At 38.0% G+C, this 25132-nt stretch overlaps 1 protein-coding gene and 1 long non-coding RNA gene across 4 annotated transcripts in view; one reads left to right on the top strand and one right to left on the bottom strand.

Annotated features, from left to right (window-relative positions):
* Window positions 1–21682, top strand: part of Rspo3 (R-spondin 3) — a 78385-nt gene extending 56703 nt beyond the window's left edge. For both annotated transcript variants that reach the window (XM_087190148.1, XM_004845951.3), the window contains exon 5: window positions 20446–21682. In XM_087190148.1, coding sequence (XP_087046274.1) covers window positions 20446–20639 — 194 coding nt within the window. In that variant the 3' untranslated portion in view covers window positions 20640–21682. The remainder of the gene's footprint in view (window positions 1–20445) is intronic.
* The window catches only part of LOC110349467 (uncharacterized), a 102683-nt gene that overhangs the window by 13811 nt on the left and 63740 nt on the right, over window positions 1–25132 (bottom strand). The gene's annotated exons all lie outside the window — the stretch shown is intronic.

Raw genomic sequence — 25132 nt, 5'->3', positions numbered from 1 at the left:
CCATCAATTGTTATAGCTGAATTATCATATTCTTGATAATCCTAATTCTTTTCTGTGGCAGCAAATTTTTATTTGCAAGAGACACTACCTATTTTTCTTCCTCACCATACCAAGGCTCTAAGCTGTACTTTTTAAGCAGAGAATTCTGAACTCCATCCCTCCTCATTGAGGAGAGTTCTGGCCCAGGAGCAGTGGCCTTCGGTTTCTCAGTGTGATGTCCCATAGCGGACGGCCCACGAAAGCGACTGCTGAGTCTCCTGCTCACGTCAGTGTTCCCCCTGGGCATTTCACTCATTCCTTGGGAATTTGAAAGAACAACAAATAACCAACAAATCATCAAAAACCATAACATGTTACCCAATTCTTGCAAATAAGCCAATGAGACTAAAATCTGCGCAAGTGTCACAAATGTGAATTCCCGGTCGCTTTCTTAAGCTACCAAACCATGCCCAATGGTAATCTGTGGCAAAGCTGCACCTCAGCTTCCGGGAGAGGCACATCCCTCTGGTAGCTGCCCACAGAGAGGTTGCTCCCACGGGACCAGCTTGCCGTACATGCAGGCAGGGGCTGAGTATTCGACCCTGGAACGGCAGAGGGTAGTGCATTACTAGGAAGAGGGTATGGAGGAGGCAAATGGAATTGGGCTAGATCTGACCTTGGCACCAGATGTTCCATAGCAGTAATAAGTGACAATCACAGGATCTTAATTCTCTATTAGAATTAGTGGGAAAGTGTGGGCATAGTGTGTTACTAACTGTAAGGGTAGTAAGAGCAAAGTGAAAACCTTTGTGATGAAGCCAGTATTGCAGTTTTTAAAATGTCAGTTGAAAAGATTTGTGTCGACTTTCTTTTTATAACTTGAGTAAAAGGATTGAAAGACAAATGAGGAAAGGATTCACAAGAAGCCAAACTTTCTTCTTTGCACATCTGTTTGTTTTTCCTCAAAAGTCTATTGTAAATGCTGTCCAGAGAAGGGAGTCAGAGAAAGCCAAACAGTGAACTTCAAATTTTGTTTTTGTTATTGGAGTTTTTTTTTCCAAAAAGAGAATGGGATGGTGAATTAACTTTTATCACATTAGAATGGCAAAACAAGTCTTATCAGATTAATATTAACCTAATAATCTGTGGCACACAGTCCTGCTTAGGTTCATTTCTACTTCAGAAATGGGTGTGAAAAGTACTAATTCACTGGATATTGAAAGGTATACACGACTGCATCCCTAGGGCTAGTAACCCTATGCGAGTGTGAATAACTATAGTGAAACTCTTGAAATGTTAACTAATTGTATTTTACTGTGTGTATTTTTAAACAATAGATTATATATTATAGTTCACAGGGGGAAACATTTTGAATTATTTGGGCTGGACAACAACTAATAATATCATACACAACTCTCTGAGGATCTTTAAGTGCTATACACATGGTTCTTAGTTACTACAATCATAACAGAAGGTCTGTCTTCAAGCAGCTTTACCATGAGTTGTTTATCATAATCATGGAAATAAAAGATAAGGAAAATGATTATATTTGAAATAAAATAGCTTTAGGTATCTCTTTAAATATTTTTCTAACATATCTGGGCATGGGATGGGGGTACACACCTCTAATTCTAGCATGTGGAAGGCTGAAGCAGGAGGATATGCAGGAGTTCGCTGCCAGCCTGAACTGCATAGTGAGTCCAAGCCTGGTCTGAACTTCATAGCAAGTCCCTGTCTCCCCCGACCCGCGTATATACACATACATACATACATCCCTAAAATAATTGGGAGCCTGATAAAACATACTTTCCATGCTATAAATATGCTTGGTGATAAGTCAGAGTAAACATATAAAATCAATTTCCAAAGAAAAATGTGCTGAACTGAGAGTCAATATATGAATTTATTGCCTTGTGGTAAACTTAGGAATGAAATCAATAAAGTATATAGATACTGAAATATATATACTAGCTCTCTCCTACTCAGTTTCTCATATTTTGACTCTGAAGTATGGAAATACTGCTGAGAAAGGAGCACCTAGTCTCTCCACATAGAACTTTCCCTGATTATTTCTAAGGCAGAGTAAACATGCAGCTCTGACATAGGTGCAGCGTCCTCTGTTGATTTCTGCTTAACTCAGAAATCTTCACCCGCTGAAAAAAGCCTGAGAAGACAAAACTTTCTAACCTCTGGTGGTTCTGAGGGGAAGAACTGAAGCAGGGAGTCCTAAGAGTGGTAAGGCCCTGGAATAAATCCCCCGTTCTGTGACCGCGAAGTGGAGGAGGGCATCATTTCATTTTAGGGTCTCCCGTTTTCACATCCTTTCGTCTGCCTTAAAGCTGATCTTGCAGATGAGACAGTCCAGAAGAATTTCTGCTTAGTAAGAATTCTTGTTCACAAATTGACAAGAAAAAATATCCACCACATATGGGAAAATAAGAGTGTACCCAAATGTGCCAAACTACCTTCTATATAATTTAGCTGATATTAAATGAGATGATTTTTAGGAAAAGCAAACTGTTTCTTATAAGAATTGTATTGAAAGTAGAGGTATGAACTTTTACTAAAAAGTTAGAATATGGTTCCTTTTTAATACTCAGCTGGCTTTCACTTATCACTTTGTATCTTCAATAAATTCAATTTCTACAAATTTCCTGGAACAATGTTTCCAGAGAGAAAATTGAGACTTCTATTCTAATAATCTGTGTAGACAAATTGTTATTCAAAACCAAGATGATCTCATTCAGTTTACTCCTAAGCATTTGAATAGTTGGAATATGTGAATTGAAATATGGAAAAACCATGACTATGTTAGGCTTATAATAATTTTCCATGGTGGTCATAAATTATTAAAAACTCTATCGTAAACAAAACAATTGTACTATCTTATAGTTTTGTAGCTCAGAAGTCTGACACAGGTTTTACTAGGATAAAATCCAGGTGTCAAGAAGCCTGCATTCTGTTTTAATGGCTCCGAGGAAGAATCTGTTCACTTGCCTTTCCTAGACTTTCTAGGTGCACACATTCCTTGGCTCATGGCCCCTTCCTACATCATCAAAGGCAGAAATGGCAGGCTGAGTCCTTTTCACATGGCAAGCCTCTGACCCTCTCCTCTGCCTCTTGTTCCTCTTTTGAAGACTCCTGTAGTTAAACGGATCGACCTGGATAATCCCACATAATCTTCCCACCTCAAGACCAGCTAATTAGCAGCTTTAATGCTGTCTGCACTTCACACCCTTTTTGTCATCTGAAGTGACATCTTCACTGGCTCCTGGGTTGGCACATGGACATCTTTGGGAAGCTGTTATCCTGCCCACTCTATGACTGCTTCCCCAAAACAGGCCATGCTCCTCTAGAAATCCGAAGAGCCTTCCATTTGCATAATAGTGTCTTTTTTTGTTTTGGTACCGGGGATCAAACTTGGGTCCTTGTGCTTGCCCAGCAGGTGATGAAACCACTGAGCTAAATCCCCGGCCCTGCATAATAGTGTCTTACTGGACTATGAGTAGAGTTGCCAAGCCAAGGACAAACATTAGCTGTCATTGCTTGTTTTTCCAAAGTGGACAGAGATGGTGATGATTTCCTCCAAGAGAACTGATGGATTCAGCTGGATCTGGCCAGCTCCTTCATTTCTCTATTTTTCCTCTCTCCTTTTCACTGAATCAAAAGGGAAACTCATAAACATAGTGTAGAAAAATATGAATAAATCGTTCACCCCTCACTCAAGCATGACTGTGCCATGTGTATCAATCGGATCTCACTGAAAGCTAGAGGTTGGGAGCTGAATGGGACAGTATCTGAGGAAGCCCTGTATTCCCACCCCCTCCAGCTGGAGGGACACCTGATACCATGCCTCATACAGAAAAAGTTTATCTACTGGACCGCTTCGTCACCAAAAGCAAAGATTCCTTTACCATGAGCAGCACAAAGAAGCTGATAGAGCAATAGAATCATAAAGGAAAAGTAAGACCCATAAAATGATTTATGTTAGTATAAGAATTTGTCATTTTAAATAGAATTGTTATGAAACTGCTGTGTTCATGTAACCTGTGGTACCAGCACTCATCTTTCCTTGCATGGTTCTGGGGTTGAACGTTCTTTATATCATTTCTTCCATTTGATTTTTATGCACTATATGTAAATACTACATGCCAGGTGTATAGTAACAGTTACATTCCAGGAACTTGGTGGCAATAATGAAAATAACAAGATACACAAATGTGTATGAGGCTCATTTGGAAGTTCATAATTTCATGGGAGAGGTGGTTATACACAAATAGCAGAAGAGATGAAGTCTTCTGGATGTAGAGGAGGCAACCTTACAAGCTGATGAAGGCCAGATAGGATTTTTCCAGCTAATGAAAGAGTAAGAAATTTTTCATTAAGAAGTTTCATTTCCCAAGGCAAAAAGAAAAAGAAAGATGATGTGACCAAAAAAATAATGTGACCGGTATTTAGTGTGCTGAAGCAAAGGAAAGTCAGAGAAAAGGGGCAGTTCTCTGCAAAATAAGCTACAATTAGATTCTGAAGGGCCTTTTAGGTCTTGCTAAAAAGTTTGTAAATACTGTACTGGGGAGATTTAAAACAAGAGGCCAACAGGAAAAAGGAACCAGCCTGCTGCACCATAAGAGTGTAACCTGTGCAAAATACTTAAAGTACACACACACACACACACACACACACACACACTGAATCAGTTTTTCCAAAAATACATTCAAAAGATAAGAAACATGAATTAAATGAGAACAAGGAAAGAATGACACTTTTAAGAGATATACAAGTAGTCAAAATGTTTCATAATTTTATTAAAGCAGGTGGACTTGCAGATTAAGAATTTTTGCCCCAAGTTTTAAAGTAAATAAATTCTCCTGAGATTTTTTTACCCCAGCCAGATCCAATCTGATCTGTTTTGAAAGGTGACATAGCTACTTGCCACCTATTTTGTAGTTTCATCCAGACCATTATAATAATAACTATTTTAGATATATTAATATCAGAATCCTTTCTACTTTCTAGTATTTATATATTACTTGTTCCTTACATTTAGGCAAAATAGCGATATAGCAATTAGTCACTTCTATTTTATAAATGAGGCCACTGAAACAGAATACATATTAACCAAGGTCACACTGTTGATTAGTAAGATAGCCAAGTTTGCAACGCATATTTCCTAATACCTGTTTCCTATTTTAAACTGAATGCCATGCTTTTTTTATTAAAACAAAACATGATCTATTGTATCAAAAAGGTAAGACACAGATTTTACAAAACTATATTTCCAAATACAGAGGAAGGAAATCTGGAACAGCCAAATCAGACTTTATTGAGCTAAAATATGCAAAGGATCTGATAATGTTTAACTTTATCAGGAAAAACCCTGAAGATTCAACATAGTGTTTCTTTTCTTAGCTTACTATTTATTGAACCATTATTGAAGTAACAACAAAGGTCTACATTGTAAGAAAAAACAAGTAAAACTTTAAATTTTTTTCTGTTAATTATGACTTGAAATTTGATTCTGACCAAAAAAAAAAGAACAAAAACCATATAGCCAATACCCACTTAGATTGCAGAGAAAAAACATGCAGTTAATATGAAAAGTACTTTACTTTCACTCCAAATAAGAAAATGCATATGGATTTTACAGTTATTCTGGTTTAACAGATTTACTAAGCATAGAATTTGTAGAGCATTTATTTGGTGTTTGTCTTTGGCCTGAGATATTTGGAGATGCTTTTTTAAACACACGCTTATAAAGATGAAGTCTAGAGTGTAACTAACACCTTCCCAGAACAGACAGTGACTAAACGACTTGGCAGGATATCAGACTCAGATCTTTGACTTCAAAGTTCAAGGTCATAGAAACTCTCCTTTACTGTACCCCTCCTCACCTGCTGGCAAGTGAACAAGGAAGTGTTCACAAGAGGTAGCCTTTGAAATGTACCTGGAAAGACACATGTAGGCAAGGGTGATTTTTAATACCTAAAAGTTAGCACAATAAAGTATGTGAATATAGCAATCCATGCATGAATAAAAAGAATACTATTGCTTACTCACTGTTATATGCAGTAGAGCAAGTCATTTAAGAGGTCATTCAGTGATGGTTGCAATATTGGCTGATGTTCAGAAATCACTTGATAATTGTTTTCTGTTAGTTAGGGTGGATGCACCACCCATACTGCAACCTGTTCATTCTATGCATTCTGCCCATCAAACATTTGGTGCTTATTCAAGTCTTTGACAGCTTAAAAAGTTTCAGCAGAGTTTATATGGCCCAAGAATATGGTTGGTTAAGGGTGGAAAAGAAAGAGTTCTCCTTCTGTCCTACCAAAACTTCAGAAGTACAAATCTGCAAATCTTATTATTCCTCTCTTTAAATTTTTCACTCCTTAATTATTTTTAATCACCTTCTCACAACTATATTTTCTCCTAAAAATGCTCTGGAAAAAGGGGAAGAATTTGTATACAATCATGGATCTTGATCACATATCTCCTTTTCTACATTACCATGGTGGTAAGGATCATAGGGAGATTGTTCACTTTGCTCACAAAATAAAAACCAAAAGCAGGGATTATCAAAAGATATTCATCACTTTAGAACGTTTTTGTTTTATTTGGCTTCATTAACTTCCAGATCATTTTGTTTGATTCTTAAATGCTTAAGTGAAGCAGCAGCAATAATCTGTTTTTCTGGAGCTTGACTAAGGCAGAGTTTCTTCCAGAATTCCACCATCTTTAACTTTCAGCTCATTTGCTTCAGTCTCCCAGGATTTCCTCTCTCCCTATTAACTGCATGACACATGCTCTTGCCACACCCTGGTAAACGGACATTCCATTACGTTACACAATGGCATTTTGGTGACATTCTACTGAAAGCAAAATTCACTGGATTGCAACAAAAGCCACAGTCGTTAAAAACTCAAGGGGGAAGTCAGGATTCTGGGCCTTGCTCTGCCACTTTGAAGGAGCACAGGACAACCCAAGATCGGGGCAAGATGGGGCCAGAGATTTAGCTCAGTGGTTTTGCCGTCTGCTGCACAAGCGCAAGGACCTGAGTTCAATCCCCGATGCCAAAAACAAACAAAAACAACAAAAAAAATAAGATTGGGGCAAGATGAGCAAGGATCATAGATCATGACTTTAAAAGTCTGGGATCCCAACTCCACCAAATAAAGTCCCATTTGCCTGCTATAGCAGATAATTTAAGAAAGAAAAGTTGTTTTCGCAGGTTTAACTTTTCACAAGCATTCAGAGTCCTTTCCTGTCTTTTTCCATTCTCCTTTCTGTTGCTCTTTCTCCCTCACCATCTCTTTTTCTCCAAATAATCTCAGAAAATTTGTTAGCCCACTGTTTCTAAACCAGGGAAACTGAAGCCTTCAGATCCCCAAATCTTCTCCAGAATTTAACTGCTTTCCTAGAAGAGACCAGAAGCTCTTGTCACCTCACTGTCTTAACCTGGGCTTTCTAAGGCCTCTTCTTGACAAAGCCCAGGGGTACTGTAACATTATTCATCACTGACGTGGTCCCAGGGATATTGTATTAGAACATGACAAGTCAAACTAATTGTCTTAGGCCATGATGCTTCTGGCAAGGGCTGTGGCCATTTGAGGCCAATAATAATAACAGATGTGGCTAATTGGCTGAGGTCTCCATTGTAACAAATGGGGCTCACTCAGACAAGTTGTTTGGGACACTGGGTAATCATAGCATGCTTGCATATGAGAGAGATACACCACAAGCCTTTTTCTTTCCATCCCTGCCCTTCTCCAGTTCTCTGCTAATATGAGGGATGGCCATGAAATCAAGAAAAGGAGCATTATTCTTTTTCCTTTAATGTAGCAAACAAGTATTTATTGAGTATCTGTAGTGTGCAAGCTCTTGCTAATAGAAAAGGGGAGCTACCACTTTTTGGAGCAATGGTAGCCATGCTTTCCAAGGAATTAAGAATGTGGCTTCATATGCATCTCCTTGTGCATGAAATGATGTAAATGGTCAGGAAACTACAGCTAGAAGCTTCTAATATTATCCACCCCTCCCTACTCCTAAATACCTATCATGAGGACTACATTTCCTTTCTCAATATTTTAATAGGTGAAGCCAAATTAAGATTGGATTTCTATAAAGAATAAGTTCATTGCATTTACAGTTGTTACTACATTAATCTTCCTAATATGAAAATAGAAACAACATTCAAATGCTACTTTGACAAGCAAAAGCAATATAGATCAAAAGTCAGCAGCTGTATATTGTGATGAACATAGAAACCCAATAAAACAATTTAAAAAACCACTAGAACAGCAAAGAAAGAGTAGAAAATTTGGGCTGCTATTTATAATGTCAGTGTGGAGAGGGAAAGTCCATATTTAGAAAGCTGAGTATCGAAAGAATGAAAGAAGTTCTATGATTTCTTTTGCATCAAGCAGATGCATATTAGAAGGTCATATTCCATTTTCCTGACAATATTTGGGAAGCTTGTGAAGAAGTAAATTAGAGAAGGTATATGCTAATTTAATATATGGAATATATAGGAATATGTAGGTAATAAGAAAAAGTTAAGTTACATAAGGTAAAGAAATATCTTAATAAAATTTCAAATTTCTGAAACATGCTTAAAAGAGCATGAATGGAATTATTAAAAATTAAACTGGAACACAATTTGTGTTGGAATTCATATTTTTAAATCCAACCAAAATATAGAACTTTTCCATCTGTGGTGGGAAGAAACCAATAAATATGTGTGTACACACACACATGGATACATACACATTTGTTGCACATGTATGTATTCATCGAACCTTCCCCCACCCTAACACACATCATCAATACAATGACAAAGTACAGTGGAGAGCTGAAAATGAGATTCAGTTAAATCTTATGAACTTGCTTAATTATGGAGGATATTTCTATCTCAATGAACATCCAAGTATGAAAATATTTTAAAGCAATTAAGTCACTTGTATTCTACTTCAGTTTATGTAACTGCTATTGATGAAATACTTACTTGCTGGTGGTAGAAATGCATGTAGGAAATATTTCTAATTATAAACATATATTTGCCCAACACAAAATGGAAGAAACAATATTTAAAATAATTTGCATAAACTAATATAGGTAAAATATGCCCCTTATGGTCTTATTTACATTATGAATAAAATTAATATATTATACACTTACTCTAGCAGAGGCTGAGTATATTTTCTGGTTGAGTTTCTAGTGCTGTGGATAGAAACCTGGGTCTGGTGGATACTAGGCAGCTGATCTACTACTGCACTACCCTCCCAGTGCTTTATCTCTAGTTTTATCAAGAATTTGAAATGGGGTGCCCCAAAGAAAACAGAAAACATTAAAATACTGAAGCAAAGAGAAAAAATTTAAGAATAGGTTTGAAGATACATTTTAAAAATCAGCATTGCATAGTCAACAAATAGCTGAAAACTTTAAATAACAGTTATAAAAAGTGTGTGACAGCTTTAGGTAAAATATCATAGAGCAGTACACTAAATAAGAAACTTGGTAGTTGTTTTCCTCCCTATGATTCAACTCCAGATCAGAGTTACATTATTTTCCCCATACAACAGTAAAAGGATAGAAGAAAAAAAAAAAGAATAAGCCGTGATAGAATGAGACTGAGACAGCAGAGTCAGCTAGCACATGAAATGATGGAAGAGAGTAGGACAATATCAAGGTTTCTCATGTCATCAGTCACTACAAGCATGTCAGCAAGGATGAGCCGTGTCTGCCCATCACATCTACCCTGTACATGGCTCAGGTAAGGAAGGAAATGGGGCACCATCAAGCACGGCCATCAATGCTTCTTTTTTCTGTTTTAGAAAAACAAAATTCTGAGTCAAATTCTTGAAGCAAAGGGACATTTATCCAAATGAAAATCAAATGATAAGTGCCAGAAGAATATTCTTCTTTTGGAATTCTTTCAGTGCTTCAATTTATCCAGCTGGAATGAATTTTCAAGTAGCATTTTGTTCAGCCTTTTTAAATGGAGGCTTTTCCTGCTAATTGGAAAGCTATATTTCATTGAAGATGAAGACAGTGCTCTTGGCTAGTGATTTTCTGAGAGAGAGAGAGAGAGAGAGAGAGAGAGAGAGGCGTTTAACAGATATTTTCCTTACAGGGATCCCAGAACATCTATTTCAGGCACAAGACAATGTACCATAAGCCTACACACCTAACAAAAGTAAAGTAAAATGGGGAAAATACAAATACCATTTTGCAAAAATTGTCCCCATTCTCCCTATGGGAGGAATGTATAAACATAGAAGAAAAAATTTTAAATTAACTTAGAATAAAATGTGGATTCAATCATGGTTTCTGATCTTCCAATGGATTAGATAAGCTCACAAATGAGCTTGTATACATGTGCAAGGAGGCATTGTTACTAGAATGTGTGTTATTGGGTTGAAGGCAGCATAATAGTCAACTCAGAAAGATTTACAAGAAAATAAAAATTCAGAAGGAAAACTTATTTTGGTGATTCATATTTTCAAAGCAATCTTGTCCTGTAGGCTATACTGTCAACTTCACTGTTGATTAATGATCTAGATCTATTAAATGGAGTTGTTCAATTTAAACTGGCTCAAGTTAGGCAAATTATTTTATCATAAAGAATGAAGTTTTTTAAAAAAAGAATTAATTACAGTCAAATACTAAAATATTTTTCTCTCTTAAGGAATCAACTGGGTAGATGGTCTGAATGAGTGTTTTGTATTCTTGTAAGAAATAATTTTGTGGGATTCTGTTTACAAACTTTAAGCTTGGCGATAGTGTATGGTAGTAATGTTCAAAGATACTGTTTTTTGGTGTATTTAAATTATTGACAGAAATTTATAAATTGTACGATTGAAAAATAGTTATCTCTCTGTACTCATGATTCTGCATCCAAAAGTTCAACCAACTTTGGATCAAAAATATTTGAAAAATAATTGCAGCGTACTGAAGATGTACAGACTTTCTTCTGTGGGTATTCCTTAAAAAGTACAGTCAAACAGTTAACTTATTGTTCACATTGTCCTAGGTGTTATAAGTAATCTGGGGATGATTTCAAATGTACAGAAGGCTGTGGACATGGGCTACATATAAATACTGCACTTTTGGGGGGACTGGAGTGCCTACTGATACGGTACCCACAGGGCATCTGAAGCAGCCCCCTGCGAACACAGGGGCAAACGTGTCTGACATGAGCATTCCACAGATTCCCATGTAGTCTTCAGCTTGAGATACAACCTGTGGTCTACAGCAGCAGGAAGCACAAGAGAGGGTGGTGGGAAGAAGGGAGACTGGTGTGTGCTACAAAAGAAAAGGTAAACACACAAGCCCATTTTGAGAAGATGAAGCCCAAAGTGAATTTGTGTGTCGTTTGTGTTTGTGGTACAGTGATGGAACCCAGGAATTTGCAGATGGTAGGCAAGAGCTCTACCATTGAGTTCTCTGCCCAGCTCTTTTTAAAATTTGAGACATGTTCTCACTGGTCTCAAACTCCTTACCCTCCTGCCTCAGCCTCCCACGTTGCTGGGATTACAGGCATTGTGCCACTGTGCCTGGCTCAAATTAAAATTTTTGAGTAGGACACTTAGCAGTGCTACTAAACATGTTTTTATGGATTCTGAACTCAGCCATAGCATTCTCTAAATTTATGAAAGTAAGCAATAAAAGTCCATATTGTACATACAAACAGTATATAAAACAATCAAAATATTTTCTGCAGGGTCATTTTTAAGGGAGTGATAATGTTCATTTTATGAGCTAGTCATGAATTTTATGAAAAAATAATTCAATATTTGATTGGATTTAAATATAACCCTTTGACATCAAGTGAAAATCAGAATAAATTTACACACTCAATGGAGACAACTGTTTAAGACCCCAAGTTGTCTGTAAAGTGTATTGTAAAAACATGTATAGATCAAGAAATTTTCAACATGTAAATTAATGTTTGAGTTTTCAAGAATTTTGTGATCTAACCTAACACAGTGGAAATTATTTCAAAGCTAAGAACTTCTACACTGAAGAAAGAAACAAGGAAATTACTTATTTCAAGTGAACTTTTCACTAATGGGGAGTTGATCCTAGAGAAATAAAACCATAGAAAAGAATACTGAATTTAAGGGGCCAGGTACTCACCCCCCAGAAAAGAATATTGAATTTAAAGTATTTCTCCAATAGTAGTTGTCATACCCTCCTTTGTGTTTTTGATTTTTGGTGGGGTTATTTTTGTACCGGGGATCAAAATCAGGACCTTGCGCTTGTGAGGCAAGTGGCGGAACCACTGAGCTAAATCCCCAGCCCCCTGCTATGTTTTTACAAATATTACAAAATATAATACAGGGTATCCTTTACTTTTAAAATGAGAGTATTGTAAGTATTGCACATCCTTTTTTAAAATGTTTTGAGTAGTCTGTCCAGTTTGCGCTGCTAGTTCTTTTAATACTGATGCCTTGCAGCAGGAAGACCCTAGTGTGGAAAGCCTGACAGCTCTAGAAGTTCATGGGTGGCTCCACCCGATGTCCTCTCTCCATGTAAGCAGGGATTCCGGCCGGGGTCAGAGCAGCAGGAGCACCAGTAGAGAATGGGCTTATCTTGGCGGAAATGGCCTTAGAAACTTGTCAGGAGCCGAAATACCAAATTTCAGGTTCTGAGTCTTCAGTGGATAATTAAATTATTTCAACCACAGGTGGAGAAGCAATAGGTACAACAGGCTATTCCTTAAAGCAGACTATGAAGACACAGATTCTAAAGAACATTCATGGTGTTTGCTGTAAGATGAGATGATTTATAACAGGGTGGTATTCAAAACCCACCTGGATCTTAAAATTCTAAATTCATATAGTTTCCCCCTTCTTTTGGGGGTTAAATATAACAAAAATCTGGTATTCTCATTGGAGTTATGTGATGGTGGTAGTTTCATGGTAAAATAATGTTTGTTGAATTAGATGTATGATAAACTATACAGCAACTCCTCTTACATTGAGCTTTCTGTGCTTTGTTATACAGTCAACAACAATCTGAAAATATTAAATCTAAAATTCCAGAAATAAATCACACACCCTCCTAAATTCAAATTTCAAGAGGTTAAAAGTAAATACATCCCAAATCTTGGTTTTTAAAATTTATTTATTTTTCTTTTTAATAAAACTCTTCTGTTTTAAAAAGTGAGTCTACTCTGGGGACATTCCTGGCTGCACGTTTTCTGCACAGCTGCTGGGTGTGAGAACAGTGGCCTGGCAGGTCTCACTGTGCCCTGCTGAGGTGCCACAGAGACAGGACACCAGGACCGGGCTTCTCTTTCTCTTACCTGCCACGTGGGTGTCAGGACAGCTCACAGACACACTGGTCTTTCACTCAGAAGGATGCTCGGGGCATTGAAAAGCTGGTTGCATTTTACTGATCATATTCTTACTGTATTAGAAATCAGACTGTCCAAGTCATCTTCACCTTCAGAAAGATGTTAATGGGGAGCTGAGGACACAGGGAGGAGAAATGTGCATGACCTGGCCTAGGAAGTGGCGAGGAGATGGAGGAGGTTTCCTTTAAGGAAGGGGTGATGTGGTCGGGGAATGAAACACTAAGTCTTGCCAGGCTTGGTGGCGCACGCCTGTAATCCCTGCACTTGGGAGGCTAAGGCAGGAGGACTGGTGCGAGTTCGAGGCCAGCTTGAACTACGTAGCAAGACCCGCTCTCAAAAAATAAAACAAACCCCCCCAAATAAAAATAAACACTAAGTCTGAGTTAGGGCAAAGTATAGTAGGAACTGTATTCCAGTTAAATCTATAAAATACTGGGGATCATTCAACCCTATGTTGAGAGAAGTACAATGACAACCAGGAAGAGAAGTGTAAGGCCCGTGAAGTGGGTGAGGGAGCAGGTGACCATCAGCGGATGGGAGCCCTGATGCCATGTGCAGGAGCCTGGGTTGACCACTTCCACCTCCTGAAATGTACTCGCTGTGTCCCAAAAAGTAGCACTTTGTTTCTGAATTCCCAAGAGAACAGATAGTGAATAGATGGTATCTCTTCAATTGGCTTTTGTTTTTCAAATAACAGCATAATGTACTTCAGTATTAATATATCTTAATGATCAGAGCTGTTTTTGCAAAACTGGGCTCAAGGTAATACCCCAAGTATAATATGTAGCACAGTATGCGATGATACGTCAAACTACCTTTCTTTGAATAACTGATCAAAGGCATCTTAGAAGGCAAACAGAAGAGCAGTAGACTTACTGACTTGTAACCAACAGGGCGGTCAATTTAGGTAACATTAGATCTCAGTTTGGGGAAATAAAGTGTCTGCCTGTTTATCAAAAAAGAAGACACCTAGTATTCAGTACATTTCCTGTATTTGTTAGAATTATGGCAAGAGGAATAAATAAATGTATCTCTTTTTTTGAAATTAACTAAAAAGGGGGAAAGGATTGGATTTTTCTCAAGTCAGTTCTACTTGGTAATAACATGGCTGAGAAGGGAATTTGGCTGTCATGACTTGGACCTGTGCTCCGTGCCCGGGCCTGCTGCCCTGGGCCAGGCACCTCGCAGTTCAAAGGCCCTTAGTACTTAGCTCCGTCACATCCTGACTGCTTAAAGCAGAGTTGTGCGGTAGTGATTCTCCTCTCTTGCAACTTTCCTGTATTGACACATTAATTTAAAAAAACAAAAGTTGGAATTTTTAGCTACTATACATTAAAACCAAGTTCAACTCTAGAGTCAGAAGTCACCAGGTCAATGCATCTTTCACATAACTTGTGCTTTCTAGAATGTGCAAGGCCATTGCCTTCCAACTGAATTTCATTTTACAACAAATAAAGAGAAAAATGTTACAATAAATTATATGGCTTGATGGGATATTTAATTAGGTGGAGTTATAGAATCAGTTGTAGTTCTCGGCCTAAAATATGTTACATACTTTTTTTTTTTTTTTAGCTCTTTGGGAAAAATAATAACCTAGTTCGTCTTGGGCAATGGAAGTACTTGTAGCTCAATGGCTCCCCTTAGTGGCAGTCTGTAAGAATGACAAAAAGAGGCCGCTTGAAAGACCTCAGATTTCTAAACAAGAAAACCATAGTACTCACAATGTAAGTGATTTACAGTAAGTGATTAGACTTGTGATTATAGGGAAAGCATTATTTTTATTCATTACCCCATTATGCTTAACTGAATATCCCATGGAAGAAACTTATTTTCACTTGGAATTTAACATATATAACAGAAAAAAATAGTTTTGTGTCATTTTCTCCTCTACTACTTTTATATGTATATTCTTTACAATTTGTGAACAGATTTTTAAAAGACGATCTGCAACTAATTTTGATTTCATATCTGGGTGCCTATTTCAAATGTACCTAATTGGAAAACTTTCCTTAAAACTTACTTGAAATAGCAAGTCAAAAACCATGTTTAATATCCATTGGGAAAAATGTCAAATGACTAGCAATGTGATTTAAAATAAATTTTGATAGTATATAATTAAGGAAATTGGGTATTCTTTTGCTGTACAGATACAGATCTTAAATGTGGTCAAGCATCAAAATAAACTGGGGGTGAAATTATTAACTATAGGTTTCTGGGCACCTCATAAAACTGAATCCTAATTTCTAGACATGGAACCTAGGAATCTGTATTTTTTTGGGGGGGTTACTGGGGATAGAACTCAGGACCTTGTGCTTTCAAGGCAGGCACTGGAACCAATGAGCTAAATCCCGGGCCCTAGGAATCTGTACTTTCAAAGGTCATTTATGATTGGAACCTCGTTTGTGGAAGGCACTAGAAAGTACTTAAGTAAAAGAGTGTATTCTTTGGAAAAAAAATCACAACTCAACACCAATTATCTCTTCACTTACTTGATATTAGCTGGCAACAAAGCTTTTAAATACTATGCGGTTTCATTGCCTGCATAGAGATTTTAGCTATTCTTTCAAAAATAAAGGTGCAAGTGTAAATATTAGCCACCGCGTGTACTCCTCCTGTGGATTCCCGTTCCAGCAATACTTTGAGAAGAGAGATGAGGTCACAGATCGGAATACTCCATCGAGCTTTCCTGAAATCTGCCCTGCTCTCACTTTCTCATACATGCCCTTCTCCTGTTTTCGGTACAGCAGATCCTCAGGACAAATTCCCAACATGGCACTTGAGTCCTGCGTGCCTTCCAACGTATCTCAGTAACATCCTATATATAGACTGTGATCCAACCAAGCACATCTACTCTCCGCGTCCAACTCCCATGTCCTTGCCTGCCTTCATGCGTGGCGCCAGCCACTGCCCAGCATGCCATGTGCTTCTTTCTCCACCAGCTGGGCAGACTCTTGTCTCTCTTACGGCTCCACTCAAACATCATCTCATCCAAAGACTCTTTCTCTGCCTCAGCTGGTGGAGCCAGTGCTTTGCCCACTGTGTCTCTGCTTGAGCATTAGCACACAACTATAATTATCGTGTTGGCCTCTCTCACTTCTATTCCCCAGGTTTTAGCACACTTTTGGCATGGAGTGGGGGCTTAGTTCATATTTATATAATGAGTTAATAATATTAGCTTTAATTTGGCCCATGACTAACATGGGCACAGTACTGTTCTACATACAGCTCATGTGATCCTTTTTCAGTTTAGCAAGTAGTAGTGAGTATTCACATTTGAAGTATCAGACAGTTAATCCTGGGACATATCAGAAGCTCATCGGAAGTCACACAGCTATTTGGTGGCAGATGCAGACTGAATACATTAGTTTTGTGCCCCTACAGATGGTGTTCATAAATGTTACCCCATAGTGCTTCCCTACAAGGCTGGCTTAGGCCATTTTCCGCTACAGAAACATAACAGATACCACAGACTGGGGAAATTGTAAACAAGAGAAATTTCTTTGGCTCATGGCTCTGGAGGGTGGGAAGTTCAAGAACATGGTACCAACATCTGGAGGGGCTTTTTGCTGCAGCATAGCTGGTAGAAGGTCAGGCAAGCTGCCTGAGACATAGAGGGACTTGGACCAAACTCGACCTTTTCATAAGGACACACTCTTGCAATAACCCAGTCCGACAATAATAGCATTAATCTGTTCATGAGGGCAGAGTCCTCTTGATCAAATCACCTTTCAAAAGCCCCTTCTTTTCATATTACTACAGTGGCGATTAAATTTTAACATGAGTTTTAGAGGAGACACTCAAATCATAGCAGCTTCGGGTTACACTTGATTGCTTATAGCAATTTTTCTTTGCTTTCTACTCAAACATCATCCTCACATCAAGAGAGGACCAACATTCTTTTCTAATTGTCAGAATGCTGCACAGCCCAATTCAAGCGCATGTGTCCATGTGCTGCACACACACCCACGCACATTTGTGAATGGCCCAGCACTCCCATATATGTCAGACTGTCCTAACTGGAATGCTTAGTTTGAAAAATGGAAAAAAAGCCCAGAGCAACTATTAACCACATCAAGGCAAAATCATCAAGTCACCAGAATAGAAAGAGCAGTCCCCCTTTCAATGAAAACCTTATAAAATTATCCTGAATTGCACGTGAATTTTAATGGGCCACAGCCACCCTTCTCCATTTCTATTTTATTTCTTGGACAAGAGAAAAATATATTATTTATGCATTAGGGTAGTTAGCATTTCCAACCACTAACACATGTCCTGTAAACAAATAATAATCTCATTTTTCTGTTGTGCAAGAGCCCTCTCTCGGGCGGCAGAGATGTACAACATACTGGTGTCCTGTTACTTTACCAGAGCTTCCGCGTTCGCTCACCACTCAGACTAAACAGCAACTCCTTGGATAATAATGCTATAATACTGACCTCAAAGATACTTCCAGAATTGTTTCTGCCCGTCTTCAGAAATAATCATATCAGTTTGTTCATAAGCAGAAATGTTCTGTGAGCTGAATATGCTGTCACACGTGGCTGACAAACATATAAATCAATCTGTGACCAGGGAGGGAACAATATATGTCTTGTGTTTCTAAAACATGATGGTTGGGATCACAGCTGTAAGATGTTGGACTATCATCAAGAGAACAATGTCAAACATTAAACTTCTGGATGATTTCCATAAAAATAACATTTTGTTTGGGGTCAGTAATTTTTATGCAACTTTGGAATGATTTTCGTTGACAATTTTTGAGGGTTGAACTTGAACACCTCCAGAAATGCTCCTCAAATGGAAATATTATGTAATCCAATCTTTGTGATTATCTCTTTCTGAAAACCAAATACAGCCCGTGAAAACCAGCATTTCCCTCTTTCAGTTTGTGCAGCTGTATAAGTTTAAATTATGCTACATATTCAGGAAGGTAAATTTACTCTTCAATTTTCTTTGTTTAGTTACTACATTCAACTCAGCTGTACAAGTGCTAAATCATTCAATCTAGCATGAAAAAGGCCATGGATGTCATCTTTGGAAATCTTACCAACACTTCAGTTTTAATTTCTAATGAGTACATTTGCATTCCTTGTTGGGAGTTGGTACAGGGATGCAACACAGCTCTATTCTTTTTAAATCCCCTGCCCTACCCCTCTCTTTACTCCCCCATCTCGAGTCCCTTCCTATTTGAAAAAGATCTATCTCCTTACTTCTTATTATCTTGTATTTTGCTTTTATTTAAAATTTAGGTTTCTCAAGTTTACCCTCCTTTATAGCAGAGTATTACCCAGTCAAAAAAGGGGCAAGTGAAATGAATAGATACATCTCAGAAAAGGGATGTACAAATGGCCAATGAAAAACTATTCAACATTGCTGGGCCTCAGAGAAATGCAAATTAAAATAACTCTGAGATTCCATTTTAATCCAGAAAGAATGGCCATCATAAAAAAAAAAAAGAATGGCCATCATCAAGAAATCAAATAGTAACAAATGCTGGCAAGGCTGTGAGGGGAAAAGGAACCCTGCATTGTTGTTGAGAATGTAAACTAGTACAACCACGATGGAAATCAGTTGGAGATTCCTCAAAAAATTGAAATTAGCAATATTCTTTAAAATGAAAAGGATAATGGAATGGGCAAATCAGTGGATGAGTAGTTCACCTCAGAAATAGTTTTTTGTTTGTCCCTATATATCCCAAATAATTAGATATTTGCTTCACTCTGGTCTGAATTCTCAAAAGTGTCCTTCTAGAGTTCCAAACTGAGTAAAGTGTTATGCCGAGCTCAAGAAGTCAAGCTTTTAAAGTCATTGGAAAGTTTTATAAATATAGTCTCATGACAAGGGTAGTTGTGGCATAAAATCATTAATCCAAGGAGACTGCATTGGCCTAGTATCCCTTTGCCATATTAATAATTCTGCTCCCTGGGATTCTGTAACCAGAGCTCAAGAAGAAAATGAGCCAAACCACTGAATTCAATAGTTGCAGCCTGTTTCAGGACATGAAAATATTTTGGTTCTCTCAAGCAAATAATTTTTCCAAAATAATCTTGTCCAAATCACTTATTATAGACAAATTTCAGATTTAACAGGACTCAGTATATGGGAATACATACTTAGAATTTGCCCCACATTGAAGAATATAGTTGGTTCCTCAGTTTTATTCACTAAAATATCGATTTGAGCATAAATAATTTCTCATTGGGATACAGATGTTCATGAATGTTATTAAAATTATACCTTCAAAAATCACTTTCCACTGTTGATTATATACATAGAATGTTTACATAAGATCTACTTAAAGAAATAAAAACAATATTTCCAATTTAGTGTCAGCTCCAGTTCTTTAATCCAAGTACTCTTTTCCTAAAACCATCAGTGTTCTCTGTGTATGAGTCTGGACTAAATCTATGCTTCAACCCAGTTCAGTGTCAGGAGCTTCCATGGAATCTAGTATACATCTAATCAATATCTATTTATTTTACCAATAGAAACAAAAAGTCTTTACCCTCATAGCTCATACCATAAGATTATTGATAAGTTCTAGTCAATACCAATCTGTATAAAGAAACTAAAATGTAAATTAGTTTCAGTACACTAATATTTGTGTTAAAGTACAGCTATCCTGGTTTTCATCGTGAACTATTATTTCAATATTTGTTATGTGAACAAGTTCTCTGAGATGGCATGCAAATAACTCAACAGGTTGCAAATATGTAACTGGTACTTTGAAAAATTTGAATAAAAATGGTTTCTTAAATAGGATCCAGAAAAACACACATATTATTAAATTTTATACAGCAAGAAATGTATTCAAAACTTTCTATTAAGTATAATAAGCAAATACCATGTAAAATAAATCCCAAACTTACAGGAAGAGAATTTTTGAGGATTGAAACTACCATATATTAGTTGCCCCATTACATTATATATTCATTTCATGTTTGCATTGCTGGGCATATCACATGGACTTAATAAAAAGCACTTGAATGGGTGGCTTAAAGAGTACATATTTGGGATCTACGCATGCCATATACAATCTAAACTAAATTTAAGTCATCTTTAAAAAGAGCATAATTCAATATATTTAAAGGAGTGTCCTTTTGTTTTAGGAAAAAAAGGAAGAGAGAGGAAAAGAAAAAAACTGAATAAAGAAGAAAGCAAAGAAGCAGTTCCTGACAACAAAGGTCTGGAATCCAGCAGAGACACCCTGGAACAACGAGAAAACAAAGACAAACAGCAGCAGAAGAAGCGAAAAGTCCAAGATAAGCAACAGAAATCGGTATCAGTCAGCACTGTGCACTAAAGGGTCCCATGAGAGCAGTGTAGACCCTGTCACTGCTGTCACAACCAGATGCCCAGGAGAGGTGGTACAGCCATTAGGACCACAGACAGACGACACAGCAGTTATTCCCTGCCTAGGCAGCCTTCCAAATGGTTGTATATTCTTCGTGCAGGCATAGGTCACAGCAAAGAGCCAGACATTCAAAGAAGGGATACTTTCACCTGGCTATCTTATGTGCTTCTGTGCATTTTTAGAAGACAAGAAATTTTGTACAGAATTATCAATACACTATAAGCCATCATCAGCATAATGATGACCTCTGGAGAAGAAACATCTTTTCCCTATTAAAAAAATAATTTTCCAGCTATTGTTTTAAGAAGTGAAAGATAACGCTGCAAGTCCAAAGAGGCAGTATCCCTTCACAACAAACAGGAGACCCGGGAGAGGAACACCACTCCAAGGACAGTGTGGTTCTGTCGGGGGATCTGGAGAGCTCGAAGTTAGGGCCTGTGTTTGGAATCATTGGTTTTACCGTCACAGGAGCCACTGCATCCTAGAAGTGTTACGATGACTTCTGTCATTCTCATCCTATGCTTCTGCAAGAATCAGGAGAGTGCAGACCAGAGTTAAATATTCTGTGTGAGACTGGAGGACGGCAAAACGTGGAAGGGATCATACAGCTGGAGATCGCTTCTTGCTCCGCAAAGCTGTGAAGGGTCGTGATCCCTGGGACAGGTCTCCAATCTATGGCAGCGCTGGTGGGTCAGCCTCGGCTGCCCTTCGGACTACATAAGTGTAAACATGTGCCTGTAACTTTGTTCTAAAAACAGAATCATACTTATTAGGAGGAAATTCTGATTTAATAGAAAACAAAAAAATAGAGCCAGGAGAATATACTATGTTTGCAAAGTCTTGGGTTTCCTTTCTCTTTCAATGAGGGAAAAACAGTTTCCTTCCCTGCCTACTGGTCCACCTGGAACTAAAAGGAATACTACTTTCTAACAGGGTGTGTCTAGTACAGGAGAAAGCCACCAAAATAAATATATTTGTTAATGGTTTTTAAAGTTTGGTTCACTTTGTTTTATTGTTTGTTTTATTGGGGAATTTCTTCAATGTTTTTAGGGACTCAAGAATTAGAAAAGAGAAGTCTGCTAAATCAGAGAATGTGTGTCCTATATGATTCCGAACCTACAACATTTCTTAGTATGTTTGCCTTTTGAACCCACCTTTATCTGAGCCAACAGAGACTTATTGCTGGGTTATTAGGAGAAATGTATTCGACCTTTTTCTTATTTTAATCAACAAAAATCCTAGTTACAGACTCGTGGCCTACCTAATTGATTTCACTGCTCCCCCGATTGCCTAGAAATGAACGTCTTTTCTCATACGTTGGTTCCTCCTGCAACGTCAACATTTAGTCTTTTCTTCTCCATAGTTCCTCAGTCTGTGGATCTCTTTTGGAGTCAGAAGTCACCCTAGCTGAAGGCCTCTCCATGATTAACAGAGGACCTGGCCAGCCCTGTACAGGAGGAGGCAGCTCAGTACCCAGCGCAGAATCTCATGCCTCACCCTGAAGCCTTCCTGCTGTCACAGAAGGATGAGTAGCTGTTCTGTCCACCTCAAGTCCTAGCCCTTTCGAGATCACTGCTTTCTGAAGAATTTGCAATTAATATACCTTCTGCCCGTCTGTCTGTCTGTCTGGGCACCCTTTCTCCACCAACTGTACTGCCCATGTGGACTGCTTGGCTTAATTGATTTTCTCCCTCTCTTTTCCTTTTCCAAGATATAAAAACGTTAAATGATGTATTCCTCTTTTACTCCAGTGCCTCTTGTCTGCAGCACAGAAGTTTTTAAACTAACTTTGTTCACAACATGTCTAATTCTATCTTCAAGGAGAAGTACACTTCATTCCACAGAATTACATCAGGTGGAAGTGTGTGCCTGTGTTTTAGAACTTTGGGAGTTTCAGGAACCACCCTTGTCCTCAGTGTTATCCAGACAAGTATAAGTAGCCAAGCTATTTTGCACATCTTTCTATATTTGTCTCCATTCTTTCTACAGACATGAGGAAGGTCTATACCTGCATTCACAATACTGGGAAAGGGTTATATGAACCAGGACATAGAAATGATGACTATGTCTTCCCACGTGATCCTCTTGACCATGGCAGTGGATCTAAATCCTTGATGCACAAAACTTAAATACAAAGTTAAAGGGGCTGGGGATGTAGTTCAGCAGTGCCGCACCTGTCTGGCAAGCACAAGGTCCTGAGTTCTATTCCCTGGACTGGGAAAAAAAATACAAAGTTAAAATTGTTAAAGTACAAAGGATGTCAGGTCCAGTGATGTACTCCATAATCCCAGCACTCCAGGAGGCTGAGGCAAGATTTACAAGTTCGAGCCCAGCCTAGGCAACTGAGTGCCTTAGTTAGACCCTGTCTCTAATCAAAAGACAAAAAGGTCAGGAACATATATCAGCATGAAGGACCTGGGTTGAATCCCTGGTGTTTGCACACACACAGTACAAATAAAAAAGAAGGAAAAATTAATATTAATGGAGATTAATTCATACATTGGGTAAAATATAAAGGAAGTAAAAAGTAATATCGAGTTTAACTGTAATTCCCAACCCATTTGTAGTAAAGTGTTAAGCACATGGGATCATAGAATATTCAAACTAGTATCTTTGAGCAAAAACTCATCAACTTCTGGTACAGCTCCCACATAATCACAGAGGAAGGCTCTGTAGATGGTAACAGCAGTGGGTAAATTCTCAATACAAAGACAGGTCGGAGGGAGTGGACAGTATAAACTTGTCAGTGTCTGAAGCCCAGGACTCCAGATTCTGCTTTGTAATAGGAGAAGCTTCTGTTCTGTCATCGGATTTGGGCTCAGTTCCAGGTGTACAACCATTGATAGGTCACTTATCTGCTCTGCTGTGGTCCCAATTTCTCATGTCCAATAAGAAAGCGGGGGACCGGAGAAGATCTCTGGTCTCAAGCAAGGGAACTTCTGGCACTTCCTCCAGGCCAGGGTGATGCCCCTTAAAGTGTCCTCAATATCCACAGTGTCCTTAGGAAATTGTCTTAACCCTGGTTTCCCAAAAGTGGAAATGCATAGGCTGTCAAAGCATACAGATTTAACTCTGCTGCTCTGCTGCAATTGAATTAAAAGTGGTTCACATTAGTGGGTATTAAAATATCACAATGTATAACATAAGGAAGAAAAAGTATGTATAAATGTAGCTAATGCTAAGATAGACTGATCCTCTCCAAGGGAGATGGGAAAGAAAGCAGAGTACTCTGTACATAGAGTTAGACAGCCTATGTTATCCTGGAGTTCTGCTACTAACTGGCTGTAACTTGTGTGGGCTTGGGCAAGTTGTATTGTCTCTCAGAGCTTCCATTCCTCATCTGCGAATGGAAGTGGCAACGTCTCCCAGAAGGTTGTAATGATAAGTACAAGGTTCATCACCTATATAATAACTCCTGTCAACAAATAGGTATCAATAAAAAGTAATGACTAATTCCACCTCAAACCTATAAGTCAGTTTTATTTCTTGATTAATGATATGCAGTAGTATCCATAAAAAAGGATATGTGTAATAATTTCAATGAAATGAGTAATGGTAACCACAGGTAAATACTAATTTACAGTATGTCTTGGATCTGCTTAAAATTAAGGGATTACTTATTCTTAAGAGTACATACTTCTTATAAATTGGCATAGAATCCACCTTTCTTTTCCCATGGCTATATTTTAATAGCAAAGGAACTGACTAGATCCTTAAGACACTATTTCCAAGCAGTCAGGGAAGAAAGCCTACTTTCCAAGTTACATGGAGTTTGTGCCCCATTTCAAGAAGGAGATTCAATAAAACTGCTGGTAATTAATTGATAAATTGATAATTTTCCCATTTTAAGCAATAACTTCATCTCACTTAGTAAATTATAGTCATTATTTAAAAAATGAAAACAAATGGCTGAATTTCCTCTATGTTAGACAATTGCTCTTTGACTAAATATATTACATAATTATGCCAAAAGGCCTTTGAGGGAGTTACCGATATCCTTGTTTTACCAATGAAGAAGCTGAAGGACCGAAAAATGCCCAAAGCCACACATCCAGCAACCAGTGAGCCTGACAGACATACTCTGCTATGGCCAATCCTAAATCTTATTTTTTCTCCCTTTCATCATACCCCTTAAAATCCTTTTTATTTTTAGTTCAAAGATTATTCATGATGTGGAATATTAAAATGCTTTTCTGTGATCTGAATTAGTACCTTATGAAAAAGCCCAAGAAACCACATCTTAGAGGACTCAACCCAGAATAGGACTTAACACCAAACCTGAGGTCAAAATGTGACTCTGCGTGTGTGTGTGTGTGTATGTGTGTGTGTGTGTGTGTGTGTATGTGCGTAAGCTTGTGGTGCTAGGAGCTTATGGACTAGTTGGGGGAGCACTGCATGGGAGAAGAAAGTATGTTGGAGGCAAGCAGAATGAAAAGGAGAAA

Source organism: Heterocephalus glaber, unplaced genomic scaffold (assembly GCF_053883595.1).
Source record: "Heterocephalus glaber isolate CG9 unplaced genomic scaffold, H.glaber_assembly_v1.0 deba00001550, whole genome shotgun sequence".
Lineage (NCBI taxonomy): Eukaryota > Metazoa > Chordata > Mammalia > Rodentia > Bathyergidae > Heterocephalus > Heterocephalus glaber.
The sequence above is the reverse complement of the archived record's forward strand: the minus strand, read 5'-3'. Positions and strand labels throughout refer to the sequence as shown.